This window comes from Protopterus annectens, chromosome 2.part1 (assembly GCF_019279795.1).
Source record: "Protopterus annectens isolate FY-2018-M chromosome 2.part1, PAN1.0, whole genome shotgun sequence".
NCBI lineage: Eukaryota > Metazoa > Chordata > Ceratodontiformes > Protopteridae > Protopterus > Protopterus annectens.
Genome location: NC_056729.1, coordinates 532409193 through 532430059, shown reverse-complemented (window position 1 = coordinate 532430059; position 20867 = coordinate 532409193). Strand labels below are relative to the sequence as shown.

Below are 20867 nucleotides of genomic sequence, written 5' to 3'. Positions count from 1 at the left end.
TGTGTGTGTGTGTGTGTGTGTCTGTGCATGTGTGTATTTTTGTTCCCAGAGTTGTTGAAAATGTTCTTAATGCCTTTATTCTGTTTCAGTTTCAGTCAGGGTCCTTTGAAAGATGCTCCCAATCTGATCTGCACTCCACACGCAGCCTGGTATAGTGAACAAGCCTCGATTGAAATGAGGGAGGAAGCGGCCCGGGAAATCCGAAGAGCAGTCACAGGTAACAATGTGAATGAAAGTTATGACCCATATATGGCTAAAATCCTTTCATCTAGCTATCATAGCAGATTTTTAACACTGAATATCATGGCACAGGACTCCACACAAAGCCCTTTCTGATTTACTAATTGAGCTTACTGGCAAGAAACTCAACAATGTGGGTACTAGGCAAACTGTGTCTTGTGGACTGATAATGTAAAGTCAGTTGTGTGGCTTATAAAGTCCCACAGCAGCTACATGTAGGACCCAACCTCCTTTTATCAAGCCATCATGAGAGGTATGCATTTCCCCTGGGAAAAATATGGTTTCACTGCACACTTCCTATAGGCATTTTATAAGCATGCTGCTGAGTTACTTTTTTTGGTAAATCAGTTCAGTAGGCTAGTCCATAGTGAGCATTGTTTAAGATGTTGTCTTGTTAGGGAAACAAGATAAGTAAAATTACTGCAGAGTAATGTGGAACATTCAGTTATAAAAATGCAGTGCTGGGGACTCAGTTAAAGAATATATTTCCAATCGGGAAGCTACCATGTAGTGCACTGGGGAAGAGAAGAGAGAACATTAGACGAAGCAGTATAGCAGAACAAAGTGGAACATTGCTAAGGGTGTAATGGTTGCATTTTTGATGTTGAGTGAACGCTGCTGAAACAGTTTTAATCTTTAGCAGCTGTCATTAACCTGTGACTGCTGCTTTTGTGAGACTAAGTTTCCCAACCACCTTGCCTTCATTGTTATGCTAGTAAACTCAGTGGCACTTGAGTGGCCTGCCCTTACTGTACCTTTGACTTTGGAAGCTCCTCCCACTCTCATCTGATCTGCTTATGCTGGTGAGCACTTGAAGTTCAAACTGGGAAGGCCCTCCCCTTCATAGTTCTCAACCTTCCATCTCCAAAGTGAGTAACACTAGCCTTCATAATGTTTAACAAATGGGCAAAATGTGGAACACATACTCATGGCTTACTAACAATATCAATCAGGAAGGTCATAGGATGGTTAAAATATGCTGCTTTTACTTATAAAAAAGATCTTTTAATGAATTAATATGATTCACTTCTATTGACCATGAATATCCATTACAAAAAATCCTAACACTAAATGTGTGACAGACCCTTTAAATGTGGATTTTCGGGGAACATAAACTTTTTAAGACCCCAAATGAGGTATGTTCCTCATAATGAGGTACACTTGAGAGTTTTGCTCCCTTTAGACTGTTAAAACTTAACTTACCTTATTTTTCACATCTTCTCAATGCTTATGTACACTGCAATACATAGAGTATTAATGATTTTCTTCCAAATTACTTTGAAAATTGCAAACATCTGGGCAAAACTAGCAAGCAGTCATAGCCAGCAATATTTCAGTTTATGATGCACTGTCTTGGAGGGTGGTTTTCTTACTTCATGCTGCCCATCTTTCAAACACAGTCTGGTGATGTTTCTGCCCTCTTAAAGGAGCAACATTAGTTAACAGTTAACCATATAACAAGGGTAAGAGATGCATGGTACACTTTAATATCAGTTATCAGTATAATGGCGTTAAGAAATTCATACTACAATTTAATAATGAACAGTTAATAATAACCAGGAAACCAAATGACTTTTATCAAACAAATGTCTTTATTAGTACTACAACAAGCAAGTTAGACACCATGGCAACCAAACATTTCATCCCTCCAAAAAGTCAAGCAAAATTACTACTAAATACCGTAGTAAAAATGAATTATTAAATGTGCGTATCTGTTTTCTTTTTTGTAATGTGGTAATTATAATGCTTTACAGTGTGATATTCTATGTTAATACTGACCTTTACACTGAATAGGTCATAGTGCTTGGTAAAAATGTTAACTTTAAAATGTGTGAATGTAATGTTGAGGCATTTTATATTTTAAAGTTAACACTTCTCACGTTTATCTATTCACTTTAAAGTTAGTGTTGAAATATCAGCTGTTTAACGTGTGCGTTTGGGAACGACTGCTAATAAAATTATATGTGCTGATATTTCTATTGTGCTATTTCATATTTGAAAGGACTATGTCCTGGGTTCATTTAGTTTATAGAGTTTTCGTTTTGTTTCATTATGGCGGTGTATACAAAATGAAAAGTAGCTCAAGAGAATTTGTTTGTTTAGACAGCTTTGAAATAATATAATTACTTTTTGTGTTGGAAGCATTGCTTCAGTGTTTTGATTTACATTGATATGGGGTGAAAAGTGCAGCAGTGATTTGTGTTGTGAAGCATTTCAAGGGTTAATCATCAGTGACAGCATATACTGCTGTCACTCAGTTGTGTCCTCAGTTATATTATGCTGTCATGTAACTAACCCTGTCCACTGCCGGCGCAGTCAAAGGGAAGGTGCATCCTAAACTGAAATATCACCTGGTAGCTTACAGACCATATCTCAGGAGTCATCTGGGGATTAGTGCTAAACCTTTCATCCTTGTGAGAGAGTGAGCAGAAGAGCATTATTTTGTAGCCTTCCAAGAGACTGCTGATCACTGGAATCCTGAGAACTGCTTCTTAGGAACCAACTTAGAATTACAGCTGTTGTTTTGCTCCTGGTAAGAGAAGGCGCACAGGGACATTGATTCCTGACTGTGATCAGGAAGTGTGTACGGGACTTCCCTGATTGTCAGGTTTTGTCCCGTTCTGTAGCTTAGCTCCTTTATTCTGAGCTGCTGTTTGTGCTATCCAGGGCATCTACCAAGAGAAGGCTACAAACAAGCCTACAGGCCTCAGCAGCTTTGGGGGGTGAAACTGATGATCACCAAAGAGCCTATCACCTGCTTTTTAGGAACTAGATTGGGTTTAGTGATGTTCTTTTGCTTCTGATGAGAGAAGGCACAAAACATTGATTCTTTGCTCTGAGTGTAGCTGCACTGAGCGCAGCAGCATTAGTAACCAAGTAGTAGCCAGTAGGTGAAGCACCATTATATTTCATTCTTGGCAAAGCTAATTATGTCTCTTCACTAAGTACTCAGATTAGTCACCATATAATGTAATTTCAGAATATCACCCTGAATACGTCATCTGTTAATCTGTGCTATTCTCCCTCCAACTCCTGACTGCTGTGACCGGCCCTAATCCTGAACTTGCAAATATGGATCAGCAGTCTGCTCTCACGCCATTTGTGACCAGTCTTATTGCATTAGGTGTTGTAAGGCAATTAAGCAACTGTCTTATGCTTACTAACTATTAAGTGCTTCTTTTAATTGATAGTATAACCTAATATACATGTAAATAGTTAAAAACGTGGAGGCAACCCTCTCGCATCAGCCCAGCATTAGCAAGCATCATACATCCACAATACCATATCGGTCACAACACAGCACTAAGCTCATAACTTATCCTGACTCTGTAAAGAAAAAAATTGCCAAAGCTTCTTAAAACACACTCGAAAAGATCTCAGCCTCTGGTGCAGAAGGAAATACTTACTCTTTTCCCACCCCCACATACTACAACTCTACACAGATCACCCAAGGGTCACAAGGAGAGCAAGCCTAACCCCATAAGGCCCACCATGTCAGCTTCCACACAGGGAAATGTCTTGGTCATATGTAACTCTGTAGTTAGGTATACAGACTCAGCATTCCCCAAATTGAATAAGAACTGGGTAATTGGCTAGGGTAGAGGAGGTTCGTGAAGGTCCTTCTGCACTACTTGAGGCACAAGTTGAACTAAAACAGTGGATGTACATTAATTGTTGACATTTGATGGGAGTTGTTCTTTTTGATGTAGAAGGAGCTGGGCATGCTTTTCTACACTGGCATGTGATATAAGACAATGTTCTAGAAAGGAAGAGTGCACAGGCTACTCAAGTACATGAACAAAAAAAATGCAAAAGTGTGCAGAAAAGGGTATATCAGAAGCAAAAATCCTAGCAGTTACCTACTGCAGAAGATCTCCTCACAGGTCAGATGGGAATACTTAACTGTTTACTGTGAGGTTGTTACATAACTGCTTTGTCTCAGCTCATGGTCCATAAGAAAAGCTGACAACACATACAAGGCCCTGAAAGTGAGTGCCCCTGTACAACTCTTCTCACTTCTGTCAGCATTTTATCTGTATCTGTCCACTTGAGTCCAGAGTTATGGGTGGGCTAGGAAAATGACTTTTAGAGTCCTAAGCTACTTAATTACATTTATGTCATTTTCAGTACTAACTTGTTTGTCAGGCTCATGAAGTGTCATAATGAATGCCTGTACATTCACATCATTATTACAATTGTATAGCAGTTGCATCTGCCCAGCACATCTACTGAGTTATCTCTGAGGCTACCCTTGCAGAACTTCAGAATTTGATATAAGGGGAGAACATACACAGGAGAGACTAACCTAAGCCCACTACCATCCACAAGGAATTTAAAAGTGCCACAGTTGTCTCCTTCTCTGGTAGGTGCTGTTTGATGCTAATGGATTAATTGCAATATTTGATCCCTTTGAGAAAATAGTAAGCCCCTATATTTAGTAAAATGGTTATATTCTTCTCAGATCTAGAGCCATTACTTTGTTACCCATGGTTGTAAGCCAGCGTGATCTATCATGGCACAAAAGAAGACCTGTGCTTCAGCTTACAGTTCTTCCTTCAAGGGTCTGTCTTATAGAAATTATCTTTTGTCATCTGCTTCAAAGGTTAGTGAATGGGCCAGAGGAAAGTACAGTTTGCCCGCCCCCTTATCCTGGAAATCAGCCACTTTCAGTCCATTGGTTTTGATTTCATGTTGTTTTGGACTTTGTCTGTAATGGCCTTCCTTTGCCCTACAAAACTACTTTTTGTACCTTTTCGTAATACGCAGGTTCTTCCTCTGCATAGGGAAATAGAACAAAGTCCGTAGAATAAGAGCAAGGCATGGTTCTGTTCCAGGTTCTTGACAATCCTGGAAATAAAAAAAGGATGGTTCTGTTAGTTTTCTGATTTGAGCATCTTAAGCCTTCTAATTCAGTATTTTGCTGGGTTTTCAAAAAAAAAATTAAAAAAGTACAAATTTATTTAGTTACTGTGCTTGCCATGTGCAAGTAAGATCTGCTTCTTATGGGGGTACAGTGCTCACTGCAGAAAAGAGAGTACAGTATAGATTGATGGATTACTAATCTCACAGAATGGGTAGTAAATTGATCACATCATATCAGCATTATCTACAGTCTCACTATATACATATTAGGTTGGCATATCAGCAGACAGTGGGGGAGAAGAACTAGCAAACTTTACAGTTGAGAACAAATTATCAGGTACTTTATACTACATTCAAATCCTTTTAGGAATCATGTTCAGTTTTTAGAGCACAGATAAAGTTGGATCATAAATTATATGGTTTCCTTAGCAACCTGTACTAACACAATCCCATTATAGCCTTTTAAGATCTGAAGTCCCCCATCTCTGATACACCAGAACGCTGCCAGGGCTTTATAACTGAAGTGTTTCAGATTTTTACACTTGAAGGCTAGATATGACCTCGTCAATGCAGATAGTTGCATTATTCCCAGAGATGCGAAGGTGGATTGTACCCCATAGTATTTATTTCCAGCAAGAAGAAGAACATAAATCAAGCAATCTGCAACTTAGTCTGAGAAGTAGAAAATTTCATCTGAAGCTCAAAAAAACTAGGTGGTAGTCCCAAAACTTGAGATCCATTGATGGATATATGCACCCACAACCTGACTATAAAGAGAACTGCATAAATCCTTCTTAACACTCATCTCAAGGACCCAGTATTCTCCATGAAAAAAGAGCACTGTCCCCTCAAAGATGTACGGGTGTCCTTTTAGTTTCCTAACTAGGCCTAAAATATGTAACACATCATTGCCTGCTTCCCAATTGCCTAGCTCACCTATCCTCTATTGCAGGCCATGTGCTTTTCCTAGAGTTTTTTTTTAAGAATCAACTTTCAGTATAATGTGGAAACCTTAGAAGTCTTAATTTATGTACACTTCTTAGAAGTCATGGTAGCACCCTACTCAGTGGGGGAAAATGCTTCTCCACTATCCAGTGTAAACAAATTATACTACTAATCGAGTACCTAATGCTCAAGCATTTCCAAAAAGAAGTGTTTGGAAGGCCCCACCTGTCTTTCAGTGATTGGAAGTCAGACAAAACTCATTGTTCCTATTCACTGTTGCAGTCATTACATTTGGGTAATCTGCTAGCAGGTTGCCCTCAGTCGGCCTGAATTCCAAAGTCTTGGGTCCTGCGTCAGTTGCTGTCTCCTCTTCCATGACATTAGGTCATCAGGGGTATAAAACATGCAGCTGACTCCATTTTCTTTAGTCTTTCTTGCCACGCGGTGCCCGAAGCAGAAGCATTTCGCAAGTGCCGGTCGGCCGACTACTCAAATATTCGAGTTTGAGTTTCAGAACCGAAGTCTTCACTAAAGCTAAGTACCCCATTGGGAAAACTTTTTTCTTGCCTTTTACCGATGTCAGAAAAAGTTAATAATTGTATTACTTGTGGGAAGCAAATACCTCATAAGGATTTCCATTTATACTGTATTCCTTGCCTAGGCCCTGATCACAAGGTACCTGGCTGTCAGTTTTGTGCTCGATTTAACCAATGCACTATTAAACGTCGGTATATTTTTGCATCAAAGTATTTTGGAAACAGATTTAACTACCCAGAAATGTCGTCAGATAGCAATCCGACTACCGTAGTACATAAAAAACGCAAAGAAAAGGACAGAGAAAGACAGTCGAGATCCCAAAACCGATGACGAAGCTTCTCTTAAGCCAGTCGCCGGTTCTCAGTGAGGCACTTTCGCAGCCCCTGATACCTGCTACCTTCAAGTCGCAGGCCTCTACCGACACCCATGTGGAGTCCGACATGGCATAAGATACTCAAGGTATTGGGCCGATGGATGTCGCTCCCTCGGATGGGTCCGGAGCCGCTGAGCAGGCACCAGCTTCTGAGGGTGTATTCAGACCTCAACATTTGTATAACAAACCGACGACAGTTGCAAGACCAAAGACAAAAGCTACTTCTAAAACTAAAAAACCGACGCATGAGCCACATGCACAGGCCTCAATGCCTAAAAAACAGATGATCAAAATGGCTGAAGACCTTATTACCTTGATCAGGGGTACCCATCCCCCTCCTGATAAGAGGCCTAGGCAAGACGCTGATTATGAATCTTCAGATCAGGTTTCTATTTCTTCTGATTCCTCTTCTGATCAGGAATTATCTATACCTCCCTATGAGGATTCTGATGCTGAGGAGTCTATTCCATCTGCATCTCCTCCTGAGGATTATTAATTTGGAGAAACCTTGCATACTTTGAGGGAGCATTTTCACTGGGAGAGTCAAGACTTCTCAGAATCAAAAAAGAGGCTCAGGGATTTCCTTCTTCTCCCTCAGCACAGGCCTTTAGCCATTCCCCATTTTAGACATTGTGGATTATGTGTTTTTGGAGTCAAGTTTGTCCCCTGGCTCCTTACCTGCAGCTCCCAGTAAGCCTGACAGATATTACAGGGTCCCTGACTCACATAAATTTTTATTTACAAACCCTGCTGCTGATCCTGAAACTATTTCACAGGGTCCAAAGGGAGTTAAGGCCTCAACAGCAAAAAATCCTACACCCTCTCACAGAGATTCAAGGGCACTGGACAGATGGGGAAAAAAGGTTTATACATCTGCAACCTTGGCCTGCAGGGCCTTAAACTGTCAATTTCATATGCTTAAGTACCAACAACATGTTATGGGATTGCTGAAACAGAAAATGATGTTGATTTCAGAATGTGCAGAAGATAAAGAATTGCAGGAATTATTGCATGCAGCTGAACAAGTTGGAAAGCATACTTTGCAATGTGGTTTTGATTCCTTAGAGGCCTCCTGCAGGGTCACAGTTACTGGATCTGTGATTAGGAGGCATGCCTGGTTAAAGGAACAAAATTTACCTGATCATGTTAAAGCTAAATTGCTAGATGCATCTTTACAGCATAATTCTCTGTTTGGTATTAAGGCACAAGAGGTTTTAAAGAAAATGGAAGACAAGCTAAGTCTATGCAAACTGTTAAAGACTTCTTACAAGTGCAGCCACCAAGATTCAGTAGACACTGGCCTACCAAAAATTGGTCCTTTCCTGTGTCAGTCAGAGCTCAAAGGGGCAAATCCAGATGCCCCAAGGGTTCCAGATACCAGGTGCAATATTCATACAGGTCAAAGCAATGGGGTGCTTCCACCTCCAAATCTGGAGGAGATAAAGCGCAAAGCTACAGAAAGCAATCCCAATGACTTCCCTCTGCCTACACCAAGCACTTATCTTTTGGCAGCACCCATAGGGGGAAAATTAGCACTTTTTGCTCAAAATTGGCAGTTAATAACCCAGGACAAGTGGGTACTAAACATCGTATCACAGGGATACAGATTCCATTTCCACACTCTGCCAATGGCAAATGGTTGGCCAGATCTGCCAAAAAATCAATGAGCAGAGGCACAGAAACAGGTTATGTCCCTCATGGATATGGGGGCCATTCAGACAGTATCAGAACAGGAAACAAGACAAGGTTTTTACTCAAGACTTTTCTTGGTACCCAGAAAGGACAAGGCCTGGCAGCCAATACTAGATTTATTGATTTTGAGCACATACCTGGACATTCCAAAATTCAAAATGCTGACTTTGCAGCAGCTTCTGCCCATGCTGGGGAAGAATACTTGGCTGGTGACTTTAGACCTAAAAGAGGCATACCTGCATATCCCAATAAAACAGTCGTGCAGGAGATACCTCAGATTCAAGGCTGGCTTAATGCATTACCAATTTTTGCATTGCCCTTTGGCTTATCTACTGTGCCCAGGGTCTTTACAAAGTGCCTGGCACCAGTAATTGCATTTTACAGACAAAGAAGTATACAGATATATCCTTACTTGGATGATTGTCTCATTCAAGCAGAGAACAAGGAGACTCTTCTTCGACACCTGGCATTTGTGAAAAGGCTTCTAACATGCATAGGGTACACAATGAACGAAAATAAATCCCAACCGGTACCCTCTCAAAAGATAACATTCCTAGGCGCAAGCTTGAATACAACTGCCCAGATGGCTTACCTCACACCAGACAAGAAAAGGCAACTGACTACTTACTTCAAACTGATGGCAACAAAAACCCAGTCTTCTGCAAGACAAATTCTGCAGGCTCTGGGCTTCATGGCATCCTGCATCCTACTGATTCCATATGCAAGACTGCATATGAGAAAACTTCAATGGTACCTAAAAAGTTTATGGAGTCAACATTCACACAGTCTGGAAACTGATTCCTCTCATTCCCTGCCTGCAACAGGAGTTTCTATGGTGGGCAAAGGCCTGTCACCAGAACATGGGACAGCCATTCACTCTACCCCCTGCCAGCCAAACCATAACAACAGGCACATCAGATTATGCCTGGGGGGCCCACATGGCAGGAAGATGCATTCGGGGCATATGGTCACCAAAACAAATGCGTCTGCATATCAACCAGAAAGAGATGCTAGCTGTTCAAAATGCCCTAACAGCCTTCAAGGACTTACTTCATCCAGGACAACTACTGATAAAGACGGACAACACCACAGTAATGTGGTATATAAACATGCAAGGGGGCACACACTCATACCCCCTCTGCATATTAGCCATGTCACTGTGGAACACAGCTTTGACCTACAAAATACAAAATACATCTTCAAGCTCAATTCCTGCCAGGAAAACAAAACACTCTGGCAGACAATTTAAGCAGAAACCTTATGGATCCTCATGAGTGGAAAGTGGAAACTAAATCCACAAGTCTTCAGCATGATAACAGAGAAATGGGGGAGCCCAGACATAGATCTATTTGCCTCTCCTCAAAATTATTAACTGAAAAGATTCTGCACAAGAACTTATCACAGACAAGCATGGAAAGTGGACGCCCTATCCTTCAGTTGGAAAAACCTATCAGTTTACGCCTTTCCTCCTCTGCCTCTTCTCCCCAAGGTCCTCCTAAAAGTCAGACAAGAGAAACCAAAGATGATACTAATTTCCCCGAACTGGCTCCGCCAATACTGGTACCCAATCCTAAAGAACTTGTCTCAATACCCAGCTTGGACCTTGCCTCAAAGACCACAACTACTGTCCCAGCAAAACAATCAGATCCTACACAGTCAACTACAGACTCTGAACCTGGCAGCATGGCTGATCATGTAGTCATACAAACAACACCTCTCAGTAAAGCTGTGATGGATGTCATTTTGGAAGCCAGAAGGCCTAGTACTAGAAAATCTTATGCTGACAAATGGAAGAGATTCTGTGCTTGGAATCCAACACAAGGAACCGATACAGCAGAACCAAATATTCCTCAGATATTGCAATACTTAACTGAGATTCTTACAAAAGCCTATCTTTCTCATCAGTTAAAATCCATGCCTCTGCCATTTCGGCTCATTACAATACAGAGCCACCAATCTTTTCTCATCCTTTACTAAAGCAGTATCTTAGAGGAGCCAAAAATGTAAGGCCTCCTAGAAGATCACCATTGCCTGCATGGGACCTCAATTATGTGTTGGAAAAGCTCACCCTGCCTCCATTTGAACCAGCTGCTACCGCTGATATAAAGTTCTTATCATGGAAAACAGCTCTGCTACTAGCTATTAGTTCAGCAAGAAGAGTTTCAGAGCTACAGGCCCTCATGGCTATAGAGCCTTTTATCATATTGTACCCAGACAGGGTATCTCTGAGGACAAATCCTACTTTCATGCCTAAGTTGGTTTCCAGTGTGGCTCTTAACCAAACAATTCATCTGCCAACCCTTTATCCAAATCTGCAGAACAAGGGGGAGAGAATTCTGCATTCCTTGGATGTACACAGACAGCTAAGATTCTACTTAAGCAGGGCTAAAGCCCTAAGAAAAGCTGAGCAATTACTAGTGTCATATGCTGCAGGATCAGAAGGAAAAGCTATTTCAAAGCAGACTATTTCAAAGTGGATAAGCCACTGCATCCGTTTCTGCTACTTACACCATGGTAAACCTGTGCCCAAAGGCATTAGGTCTCATTCCACCAGAGCTGCAGCTACTTCAGCAGCCTTTCTAAGGAGAGTACCAACCAAAGACATTCTAGAGGTTGCTACTTGGAGTTCTGTTCACACCTTTACAAAGCATTATCATTTGCCTCTTTACTCTAAATCCAGTGCAGGCTTTGCCACTGCAGTTCTGCAGGGCCTTATAGCCACTCCTAATGCTGTTTAGCTCCAGCCCCCCAACCACAGCTTTGGGATTCTACCCAAATGTAATGACTGCAACAGTGAAACACGAAGAACATAGTACAGTTGTGTACACTTACCATAAATGTAGATGTTCGAGTGTATTCACTGTTGCAGTACAGGTTACCCTCCAGCCTTCCCCCTGTCATTCTAAAGTTTATCTTTCCTTCTCTTATCTTCTACAACCTATGTGGTGTATTTGCTTGTAGATGAAGGTAAAGTTTATATTGATGCATGTATATATATATATATATATATATATATATATATTTTTTTTTTTGCTACCTTTTTGGGGGCCCCTGACATCGGGGGCAAGAAAAACTAAAGAAAATGGCGTTGGCTGCATGTTTTATACCTCTGACTACCTGACATCCTGGAAGAGGAGACAGCAACTGACGCAGGACCCAAGACTTTGGAATTCAGGCCGACTGAGGGCAACCTGCCAGCAGATTATCCAAATGTAATGACTGCAACAGTGACTACACTTGAACATCTACATTTATGGTAAGTGTACACAACTGTACTTTTTTTGTATAGCTTGGGAGTGATCTAATAGGCATCTAATTCCACAACTCTCAAATCCCACAGTTGCTGCCCTGTCATCTGCCTTTGGTCATTCCCTAGATCAGGACATCTGAGCCTCATACCTGGATGGAGTGGTAAGGGTTTTCAACACCAAGAATATCTCATAAATCATGTCTGCACAAACTGAAAGTTCAGTCCTTCAGCTGTCAGGGCCTTGACTGAGGCATTAGCTGGCAGTACCTCCATTGTAGGTAATTAACTTTAACTTTTAGGTCCGTAACAGCAGCAACTCAGTTATGTATTAGAGATCCCGCTGTAGATTTTGATGAGCATCATGCAATCATCAGCATAAAAAAAAATGCCTTAATTTCTTTCCCAGACAAAGACCATCCCAAAATAATTTGTTTCTTCTGTAATAATCTATTTAAAGGCTCAGAATCAAGAAGAAATGGATGTGAACATGAGAAACCTTATCTTATGCTCTTATACAATTTAAAAACAGGTGGCAGATTCCCTTATCAAGCACACTAGCCTGTGGGTCAGAGTGTAGTGCCTGAACCGTGGTGATAAACGCCTCAAGAAAGGCTAGGCTATATCTTTAATCACTTTCCATATAAAGGACCATTTAGCAGAGTCAAAGGCCATCTCTACAAAAACTGCTACATCAGATTGAGGAACACTTCACAGGCATAAAAAGCTGCATCACCCATACATTTTCCATGTTGCTGCACTCCGGGGTAAACCTGGCTTCATTTGGAAGGATCAGCACACACAGCAGTCAGTTCACCCTGCCTGCTAAGATCCTGGCATGTATCTTCAAATGAATGTTGATCAATGAAATAGTTCAATAGCTGGAGACCAAAGATATATCCTTACCAACTATGGGAAGGAGTACAATAGTAGATGTCCATAGTAAGGAATTAATAGACTGGAGGTTTGAAAATACTTAAACACCCCTATCAAGGATGAAGCAATTAAATCTACCATAGCAAAACACAGTTTGACTTTGAGGTCATTAGGGCCCAGAGCCTTTTCTTTGGAGACATCTTTTATAGCTTTATAATCTTCATCAAATGTAATGGGGGTAGTTAAGAAATCCCTTCTGTTAGAGTGCTACTGAGAAAAAAAAATCAAAATGATACACCTACCATCATAGACAGCTAGTGTGGTTTGAATAATATTCCTTAAAAGGCCTGATGTTCATCGTGCATACAGCTGCAGTCATAACAGATGGGTTCTCCTGCCGTCAGGCAGGTCCTCGGTCGGCCGAATTCCAAAGTCTAGGTCCGGCGTCGGTTGTCGTCGCTTCTTCCCTGACGTCAGTGCGCCAGGGGTATAAAAGAACCCGCCGACGCCATTTTCTTCAGTCTTTCTTGCCGCGCGGTGCCCGAAGCAGAAGCAGTTCGCAAGTGCCGGTCGGCCAGCTCCTGAAATTACGAAAATTTTGCAACTGAAGTCTTCTTGAAAGCTAAGTACCCCGTTGGGGAAACTTTTCTTGCCTCAGACCGATGTCAGACAAAGTTAATAATTGTATTTCCTTTTCCTGTGGGAAGCAAATACCGCATAAGGATTTTCATTCCCTCTGCATTCCTTGCTTAGGCCGAGACCACGACGTCTCGGTCTGTCGTTTTTGTGCTACATTCAACAAACGCGCCATTAAGCATCGGGCGGAGTTCACCCAGCACTATTTTGGCAAAAAATTTAACTATATTATGTCGTCGGATACTCCGACTCCAGTTTTGTCTAAAAAACGCAAAGATAAGGACCGACACACTAGGTCCGCGGCCTCTACCGACACCACGCCAAAGCCGATTACAGGTGGTCCGGTTCTCAGCGAGGCACCTACGCAGCTCCTGCCTACCGACGACACTTCATTGGCGGTGTCTTCTGTACCCGAGGTCGCAGACTCCTCGGCCCACACCCCGACTACAGATACCGAAGCCACTCTTGGTGGTGAATCTCAAAATGTAGACAGGTCTGCCTCCTCTCAAGGTGTCTTCAGACCTTCCTCTTCTTTTTCTATCAAGGCTTTCACCAAGTCTAAAGCAGCCATGCATCCTAAGAGGCTCCACAGGGCCCTTCTCCAGGCCCCATGCCTAAAAAACAGATGCTTAAAATGGCTGAGGATTTGATTACTCTTATCAGGGGTTCTCAACCCCCCCTGGACAAAAGGCCCTGAGTGGAGGAAGAATCCCCCTCCTCTGACCAGGCCTCCATTATTTCAGAGCACTCTGATGAACAGGAACATTCTTACTCCCCTTTTGAAGATTCTGATGCTGAGGAGTCCATTCCCTCTGTCTCCCCCCCAGAGGATTACTCATTTGGGGAAACCTTGCATACCTTAAGGGAACACTTCCACTGGGAAGGCCAAGAGTACTCAGATTCCAAGAAAAGGCTTAGGGATTTTCTCTTGCTACCTCAGCACAGGCCTCTGGCTATGCCTCCTGTCTTAGACATAATAGATGATGTGTACTCGGAGGCCTGCCTTAACCCGGATTCTTTCCCCTCAGCCCCAGTCAAGCCTGACAGGTACTACCGGGTTCCTGACTCACACCAATTTTTATACAAAAGCCATGCGGCTGACCCAGAAACTATCTCACAGGGCCCCAAGGGAATTAAGGCCTCCACTGCTAAAAACCCATTACCTTCCGAGAGAGATTCCAGATCCTTAGAAAGGTGGGGAAAAAAGGTATACACCTCGGCCACCTTAACCATGAGGGCATTAAACTGCCAGTTCCATATGCTAAAGTACCAACAGTTTCTGTTATCACAAATGAGAAGTAAAATGTCACAACCTGAACAACCAGACTTGAAGGAGTTGCAGGATTTGATGCATAGTGCAGAACAAGTGGGTAAACATACCTTGCAATGTGGTTTTGATGCTCTAGAGGCCTCATGTAGAGCTGCTGTTACAGGATCAGTCATACGTAGACATGCCTGGCTCAAGGAGCAAACCTTACCAGATCATGTCAAAGCTAAATTGCTAGATGCCCCTCTACAAAAGGATATATTATTTGGTGTTAAAAGCTGAGGAGGTATTAAAGAAAATGGAGGAAAAGGCTAAATCAATGCAAACAGTGAAAGATTTTCTAGAGGTACGACCTCCACGTTTCAGTAGAAATTGGCCTTCCAAAAATTGGTCCTCTCCAGCCATGGACAGACCCCAAAGAGGTAGATACAGGCACCCGAGGGGCCGAGGGCAATCTCAAGGATCGTTTAGAGGCAGACAATGGCAAACTCCTACACAAAGAGGTGGTGAGGATAGTTCGCAGCCATTCAGAAAGCAAGCCCAATGACTTTCCCCTTTGCATGCCAAGCAAGGCTCAAATGGCAGCACCCTTAGGCGGAAAACTGGCATTATTTTCAAAAAATTGGCATATTGTCACAAAAGACAAATGGATCCTGGACATTATAAACAGAGGCTACAGATTCCATTTTCACACCCTTCCAAAAATGAGAGGCATGCCAAACCTGCCACACAATCAAAGGGCAGAGGCACAAAGATAAATTTCAGATCTCATGGACATGAAAGCTATTCAAGAGGTACCTGCTCACGAACAAGGTCAAGGTTTTTATTCCAGACTATTCCTGGTACCAAGGAAGGGAAAAGATTGGAGACTTATTTTGGACCTATCCACCCTAAACACATTTTTACTCAAACCAAAATTCAAGATGCTCACATTACAGCAGCTTCTTCCCATGCTGGGCAAGGAGTCTTGGCTGGTAACATTGGACCTCAAGGAAGCATACCTGCATGTCCCAATCAGACAAAATTGCAGAAGATACCTCAGATTTCTTGCAGGTTCAACCCATTATCAATTCTCTGCATTGCCCTTTGGCTTATCTACTGCGCCCAGAGTATTCACGAAATGCCTGGCATCAGTAATTGCCTACTGCAGACTTCAAGGGATACAAATATACCCATATTTGGATGACTGCCTGATCCAAGCGGACAGCAAGCACATACTTCTGAAACATCTGGCTTTTGTAATAATGTTGTTGAATTCTCTGGGATACACAGTCAACAAAAAGAAATCAAGGCTAATATCCTCTCAGAAAATAATTTTCCTGGGTGCCAACATGGACACAAACACCCAGATGGCCTACCTCACGCCAGAGAAGCAGGGGCAACTAACTCAATACTTCAGAACACTAGCAAATTTCACCAGGCTGACTGCAAGGAAAATCCTGCAGGCTCTGGGATTCATGGCATCTTGCATTCTACTAATCCCATGTGCAAAGCTGCATATGAGGAAACTTCAATGGTACCTGAAAAACCTATGGTCTCAACACAGCCACAGTTTGGAAACAATAATACCACTAATTCCATGTCTTCAAAAGGAATTTCTGTGGTGGGCTCAAGCATGCCAAACAAACACAGGTCTCCCATTCTGCAAGCCTCAAGCAAATCAATTCATCACAACAGACGCCTCGGACTACGCCTGGGGGGCGCACATGACAGATCGGTGCATTCAGGACAAATGGTCCCAAAAAGAAAAGCACCTTCACATCAATCAAAAGGAAATGCTAGCACTAATAAATGCTATTATAGCTTTCAAAGACCTTCTGCATCCAGGTCAACTATTGATAAGGACAGACACCACCACAGTAATGTGGTACATAAACAAACAGGGAGGAACCCATTCATACCCCTATGCAGGCTCGCCATGTCACTTTGGAACATGGCTCTGGAATTACAAATTGAACTTCAAGCACAGTACTTGCCAGGCAAGGAAAACACGCTGGCAGACAACCTAAGCAGAAATATGACAGATCCACACAAATGGAAGTTGCATCCTCAAGTTTTTACAGAGATAATTCAAGCATGGGGAAGGCCAGACATAGATCTCTTTACCTCCCACAAAAATCACCAATTGACAAAATTCTGCTCAAGGACTTTTCATCCACAGGCCTGGAGAGTGGACGCTCTCTCTTTCAGTTGGACAACAATGACAGTTTATGCCTTTCCACCTCTTCCTCTGCTGCCCAAAGTTCTATTAAAAACCAGAGCAGACAGACCAAAGATGATTCTCATTGCTCCAGACTGGCCAAGACAGCACTGGTACCCACTCCTGAGGAGCCTGACGCATTCCCCTCCATGGATCCTACCTCTAATGCCTCTTCTTCTGACTCAGCACAGCTTCAAAACTCTTCACAGTCAGCTGAAAACACTCAATCTGGCCGCATGCAAGATTCCTTAACATCACAACAGACCCTACTCTCCAAGGAGGTGCAGGATGTCATTTTGGAGGCCAGAAGGCCGTCTACTAGAAAAGCTTACTCCGCAAAATGGAAATGGTTTTGTGCCTGGAATGAGAAAAAGGGCCAGAATCCTGGAAAACTGAATTTACCTCAGATATTACAGTATCTAGCTGAGCTGCTAAGCAGTGGACTTTCATTCTCCTCCATCAAAATCCATGCCTCAGCCATTTCTGCAGAATACAACACTGATCCACCTTTATTCTCTCACCCCCTCTTAAGACAGTTCCTCAGAGGGGCTAAGAATATAAAACCCCCAAGGAAACAACCAATACCTGCTTGGGATCTCAATTTCATTCTAGAAAAGCTTACCTTGCCTCCTTTTGAGCCAGCTGCCTCAACAGATTTGCAATATTTGTCTTGGAAAACAGCTTTCCTTCTAGCTATCACCTCAGCTCGTAGGGTATCGGAACTACAAGCCCTCATGGCTGTGCAGCCTTTTATCATCTTCCATCAGGACAGAGTTTCCTTATGAACCAACCCGTCCTTTATGCCAAAGGTGGTATCCAGGGTAGCTTTGAATCAGGCTATACACTTACCTACCTTTTACCCTAATCCTCAAAACAAAGGGGAGAGACTACTACATTCCTTGGACATCCACAGACAGCTGCATTATTATTTGGACAGAGCAAAGCCTTTCAGAAAATCAGAACAGCTCTTTGTGTCCTATGCTATAGGAGCTCAAGGGAAGCCAATTTCCAAACAGACAATCTTAAAATGGATAGCCCACTGCATACGCTTTTGTTACTCTTTTCATGGTAAAACTGTACCTGCAGGCATCAGATCTCACTCCACAAGGGCCACAGCTACCTCTGCAGCTTTCCTCAGAGGAGTTCCTACCAAAGATATTTTGGAAGCAGCCACTTGGAGTTCTGTGCATACCTTCTCCAAGCACTACCACCTACCATTATACTCCAAAACTAGAGCAGGCTTTGCCACTGCAGTCTTGCATTGCATTCTGGCTCCTCCTAGTTCCACCTAGTGCCTACCACCCCTTCTTAGCTTTGGGATTCTACCCATCTGTTATGACTGCAGCTGTATGCACGATGAACATAGTACAGTTTTGTACCTACCATAAATGTAGATGTTCGAGTGCTAATACAGCTGCAGTCCAGGTTTCCCTCCCTCCTTCCCCTCTTGGGACATGCCTATTGGCTAACACCTCCTCATACAACCTGATTGGGGTATTCTTTTATGGTGTATTTGCTTGCAACTACTGTATTTTGATTATATTGCATTGCTTTATTACACAAATTTATGTATTGCCTTCCTTCTGGGGGCACCTGACATCTGGGGCAAGAAAAACTGAAGAAAATGGCGTTGGCGGGTTCTTTTATACCCCTGGCGCACTGACGTCAGGGAAGAAGCGACGACAACCAACGCCGGACCTAGACTTTGGAATTCGGCCGACCGAGGACCCGCCTAACGGCAGGAGAACCCATCTGTTATAACTGCAGCTGTATTAGCACTCGAACATCTACATTTATGGTAGGTATAAAACTGTACTATCAGTTTCATTCACCACAACTGCTATGTTCCCTCCATCTTTCCATCTGTCCCCAGCAATGGTCAGCTTTTTGTGTCTTACCTTAACTTGATACCCGAGGGCTTTTCTAGGCCTAGTCTCTTCAGCACTGGCCCTAATAGCTCTGGACTGTGTGTTGAGATCAGTGTTTAATATTTACATTTATGATCTAAATGTGTTCAAAGATATCTGAGTAAGCAAGTGTGCAGGTCTTGTTAAGCTCACATCATTTGACAACACAATTATGGAGAAAAATACAGATGCTGGTTAATTTTGTATGCAGATGGTCAGCAAAGATAAATCAGCTTTGGATGAATCTAAGTGCAGATGTGTACCTGACCAAAACAAATACATTTATAAAAAAATCTGGATAGCATAACAGGTAGTAGTTAATTTTGTGTGCAGATGGTCAGCAAAAATAAGTTATCTTTGAGTTAATCTAAGTGCAGATGTTACAAATGTATATTGAACATTACATGTGACTCTCGTATTCATGCAGTAACTGCTGTGGAGAAGGACCATGAAATACTGATACTCAAAATTGTATTCTTAAAGGGTTATGGCACTGCTCGTCATACACATTCTTAAAACTAGCAAGGTGTATACTGTTGTCCGTTATATACCTTCTTTGTTAGATTATATATGGACTTTTCGAGATCATTATGGTCACCTGTAAACAAAGGTGGTAAAATACTCCCTGAAAGTGTACAGGGGACTTTATCTAAGACAACATTTTTATTTCTTTTTCATTTGTATCTATTTGTTTACCAGGAAACCCAGAGAGCAGCCAAAGAGCATTGTCTGGTTAAGGGACTTGCTCAGAGTCCCACAGAAGACAAATGAAGGTTGAGGAAAACAAAACCCAACGCTACAGGAAGTAGCTCTTTAACAGCTCATACCATTAGTGCTGCATTGCTTACTGTTTACTGGCCAGACCTAGACCATCAGTTTTATAAGACTGTATTGTTAACAACTTTTTACAGTTTCTAAACTGCTTACATAAACAGCAGTAATAACTTTGGACATGCATTTTCTCCTGAGTTAAGAGTAAAGATGTTATTTTTATAGACACTTGTTGATCTTTTCTTGTGGAGGTATGTTTTTCTTGATCAGACACTGCACTTATAAATTGAGATGCAAGAAAGCATTTATTTACTTACTTATTTATTTTACATTTGTTTACCAGGAGAGTCCAACTGTGCAGAACCCATTTTCAGTGGAGGCTTTGGGAGAAAAGCTCCACATAGTAACAATACATAAAACACATTGACATGATGATAATTTTAATATAATGGTAAAAGACATGACAGAGATCTTGTAGTTTAAAGTAGTTATACAGTAGATCATAAGCAGCTAGAGTTGGCTAATGTTATCTGGAAATTACAACAATGTAGATATACAATATATATTGAAAGACTAGTCCAAAGGTACCTATTGTCATGCATAGTATACAACTGGCAACAGAAACTTAGACAAATTATTTATGCAATTGTATTTACAGTTAGTAATAGAAGAAAACAAACTAGAATAACCAAACTTATTCTGTATCACATTCTGTTCAAATTGTATTAAAGGAGAGGAGAGAAAGGTAAAGCGAATTAGAGAAGGGGTCAGGATGAGAAAATAGAGCGAAAAGAGGACATTTTGATAGTGACGATTAGTTAGTGAAAGAGATGTTGTTTAGGTTAGTAAGATAACGGATAGGTAGGATAGAAGAAAAGTGTGTGGGTGGCATAATAACATGTTAGTGAGATAGTTTTATGAGAACGAGGGAAAATAATTATATTTGTTCATAGTTAGCCTAGGCTATTACATGAGCAGAGCCATGAGTCTGATAAATACATTTTCGAGTAGTTTTTTAAATTGAGTTGAATTGCCAGTGGTTCTAATAGATAGAGGAAGCAAATTCCATCCAGGTTGTTGCTACATGGCAGGAATATAGTGTCTCCCCTGCAGTGTTTGTAGATTTCATGACTTGTAATAATGATTTGTTTGTTGAACGATGCATACGTTTTTTAGAATAAGGGTGTAGCATTTTTAGGAGAGCAGGAGTTTTCTCAGGCTGATAAAGTAGTTTGAGGGCCATAGTTAACTGGTTATAAGCTAGGAGTTGTGGTAGTTCTAGCCAGGAGAGAGGAGAGTTTTTTTTTACAGTG

General features: G+C 41.8%; 1 protein-coding gene across 2 annotated transcripts in view; it reads left to right on the top strand.

Annotated features, from left to right (window-relative positions):
* CTBP1 (C-terminal binding protein 1) overlaps positions 1-20867 on the top strand; it is a 1058813-nt gene that overhangs the window by 954069 nt on the left and 83877 nt on the right. For both annotated transcript variants that reach the window (XM_044062322.1, XM_044062321.1), the window contains one exon: positions 90-217. In XM_044062322.1, coding sequence (XP_043918257.1) covers positions 90-217 — 128 coding nt within the window. The remainder of the gene's footprint in view (positions 1-89; positions 218-20867) is intronic.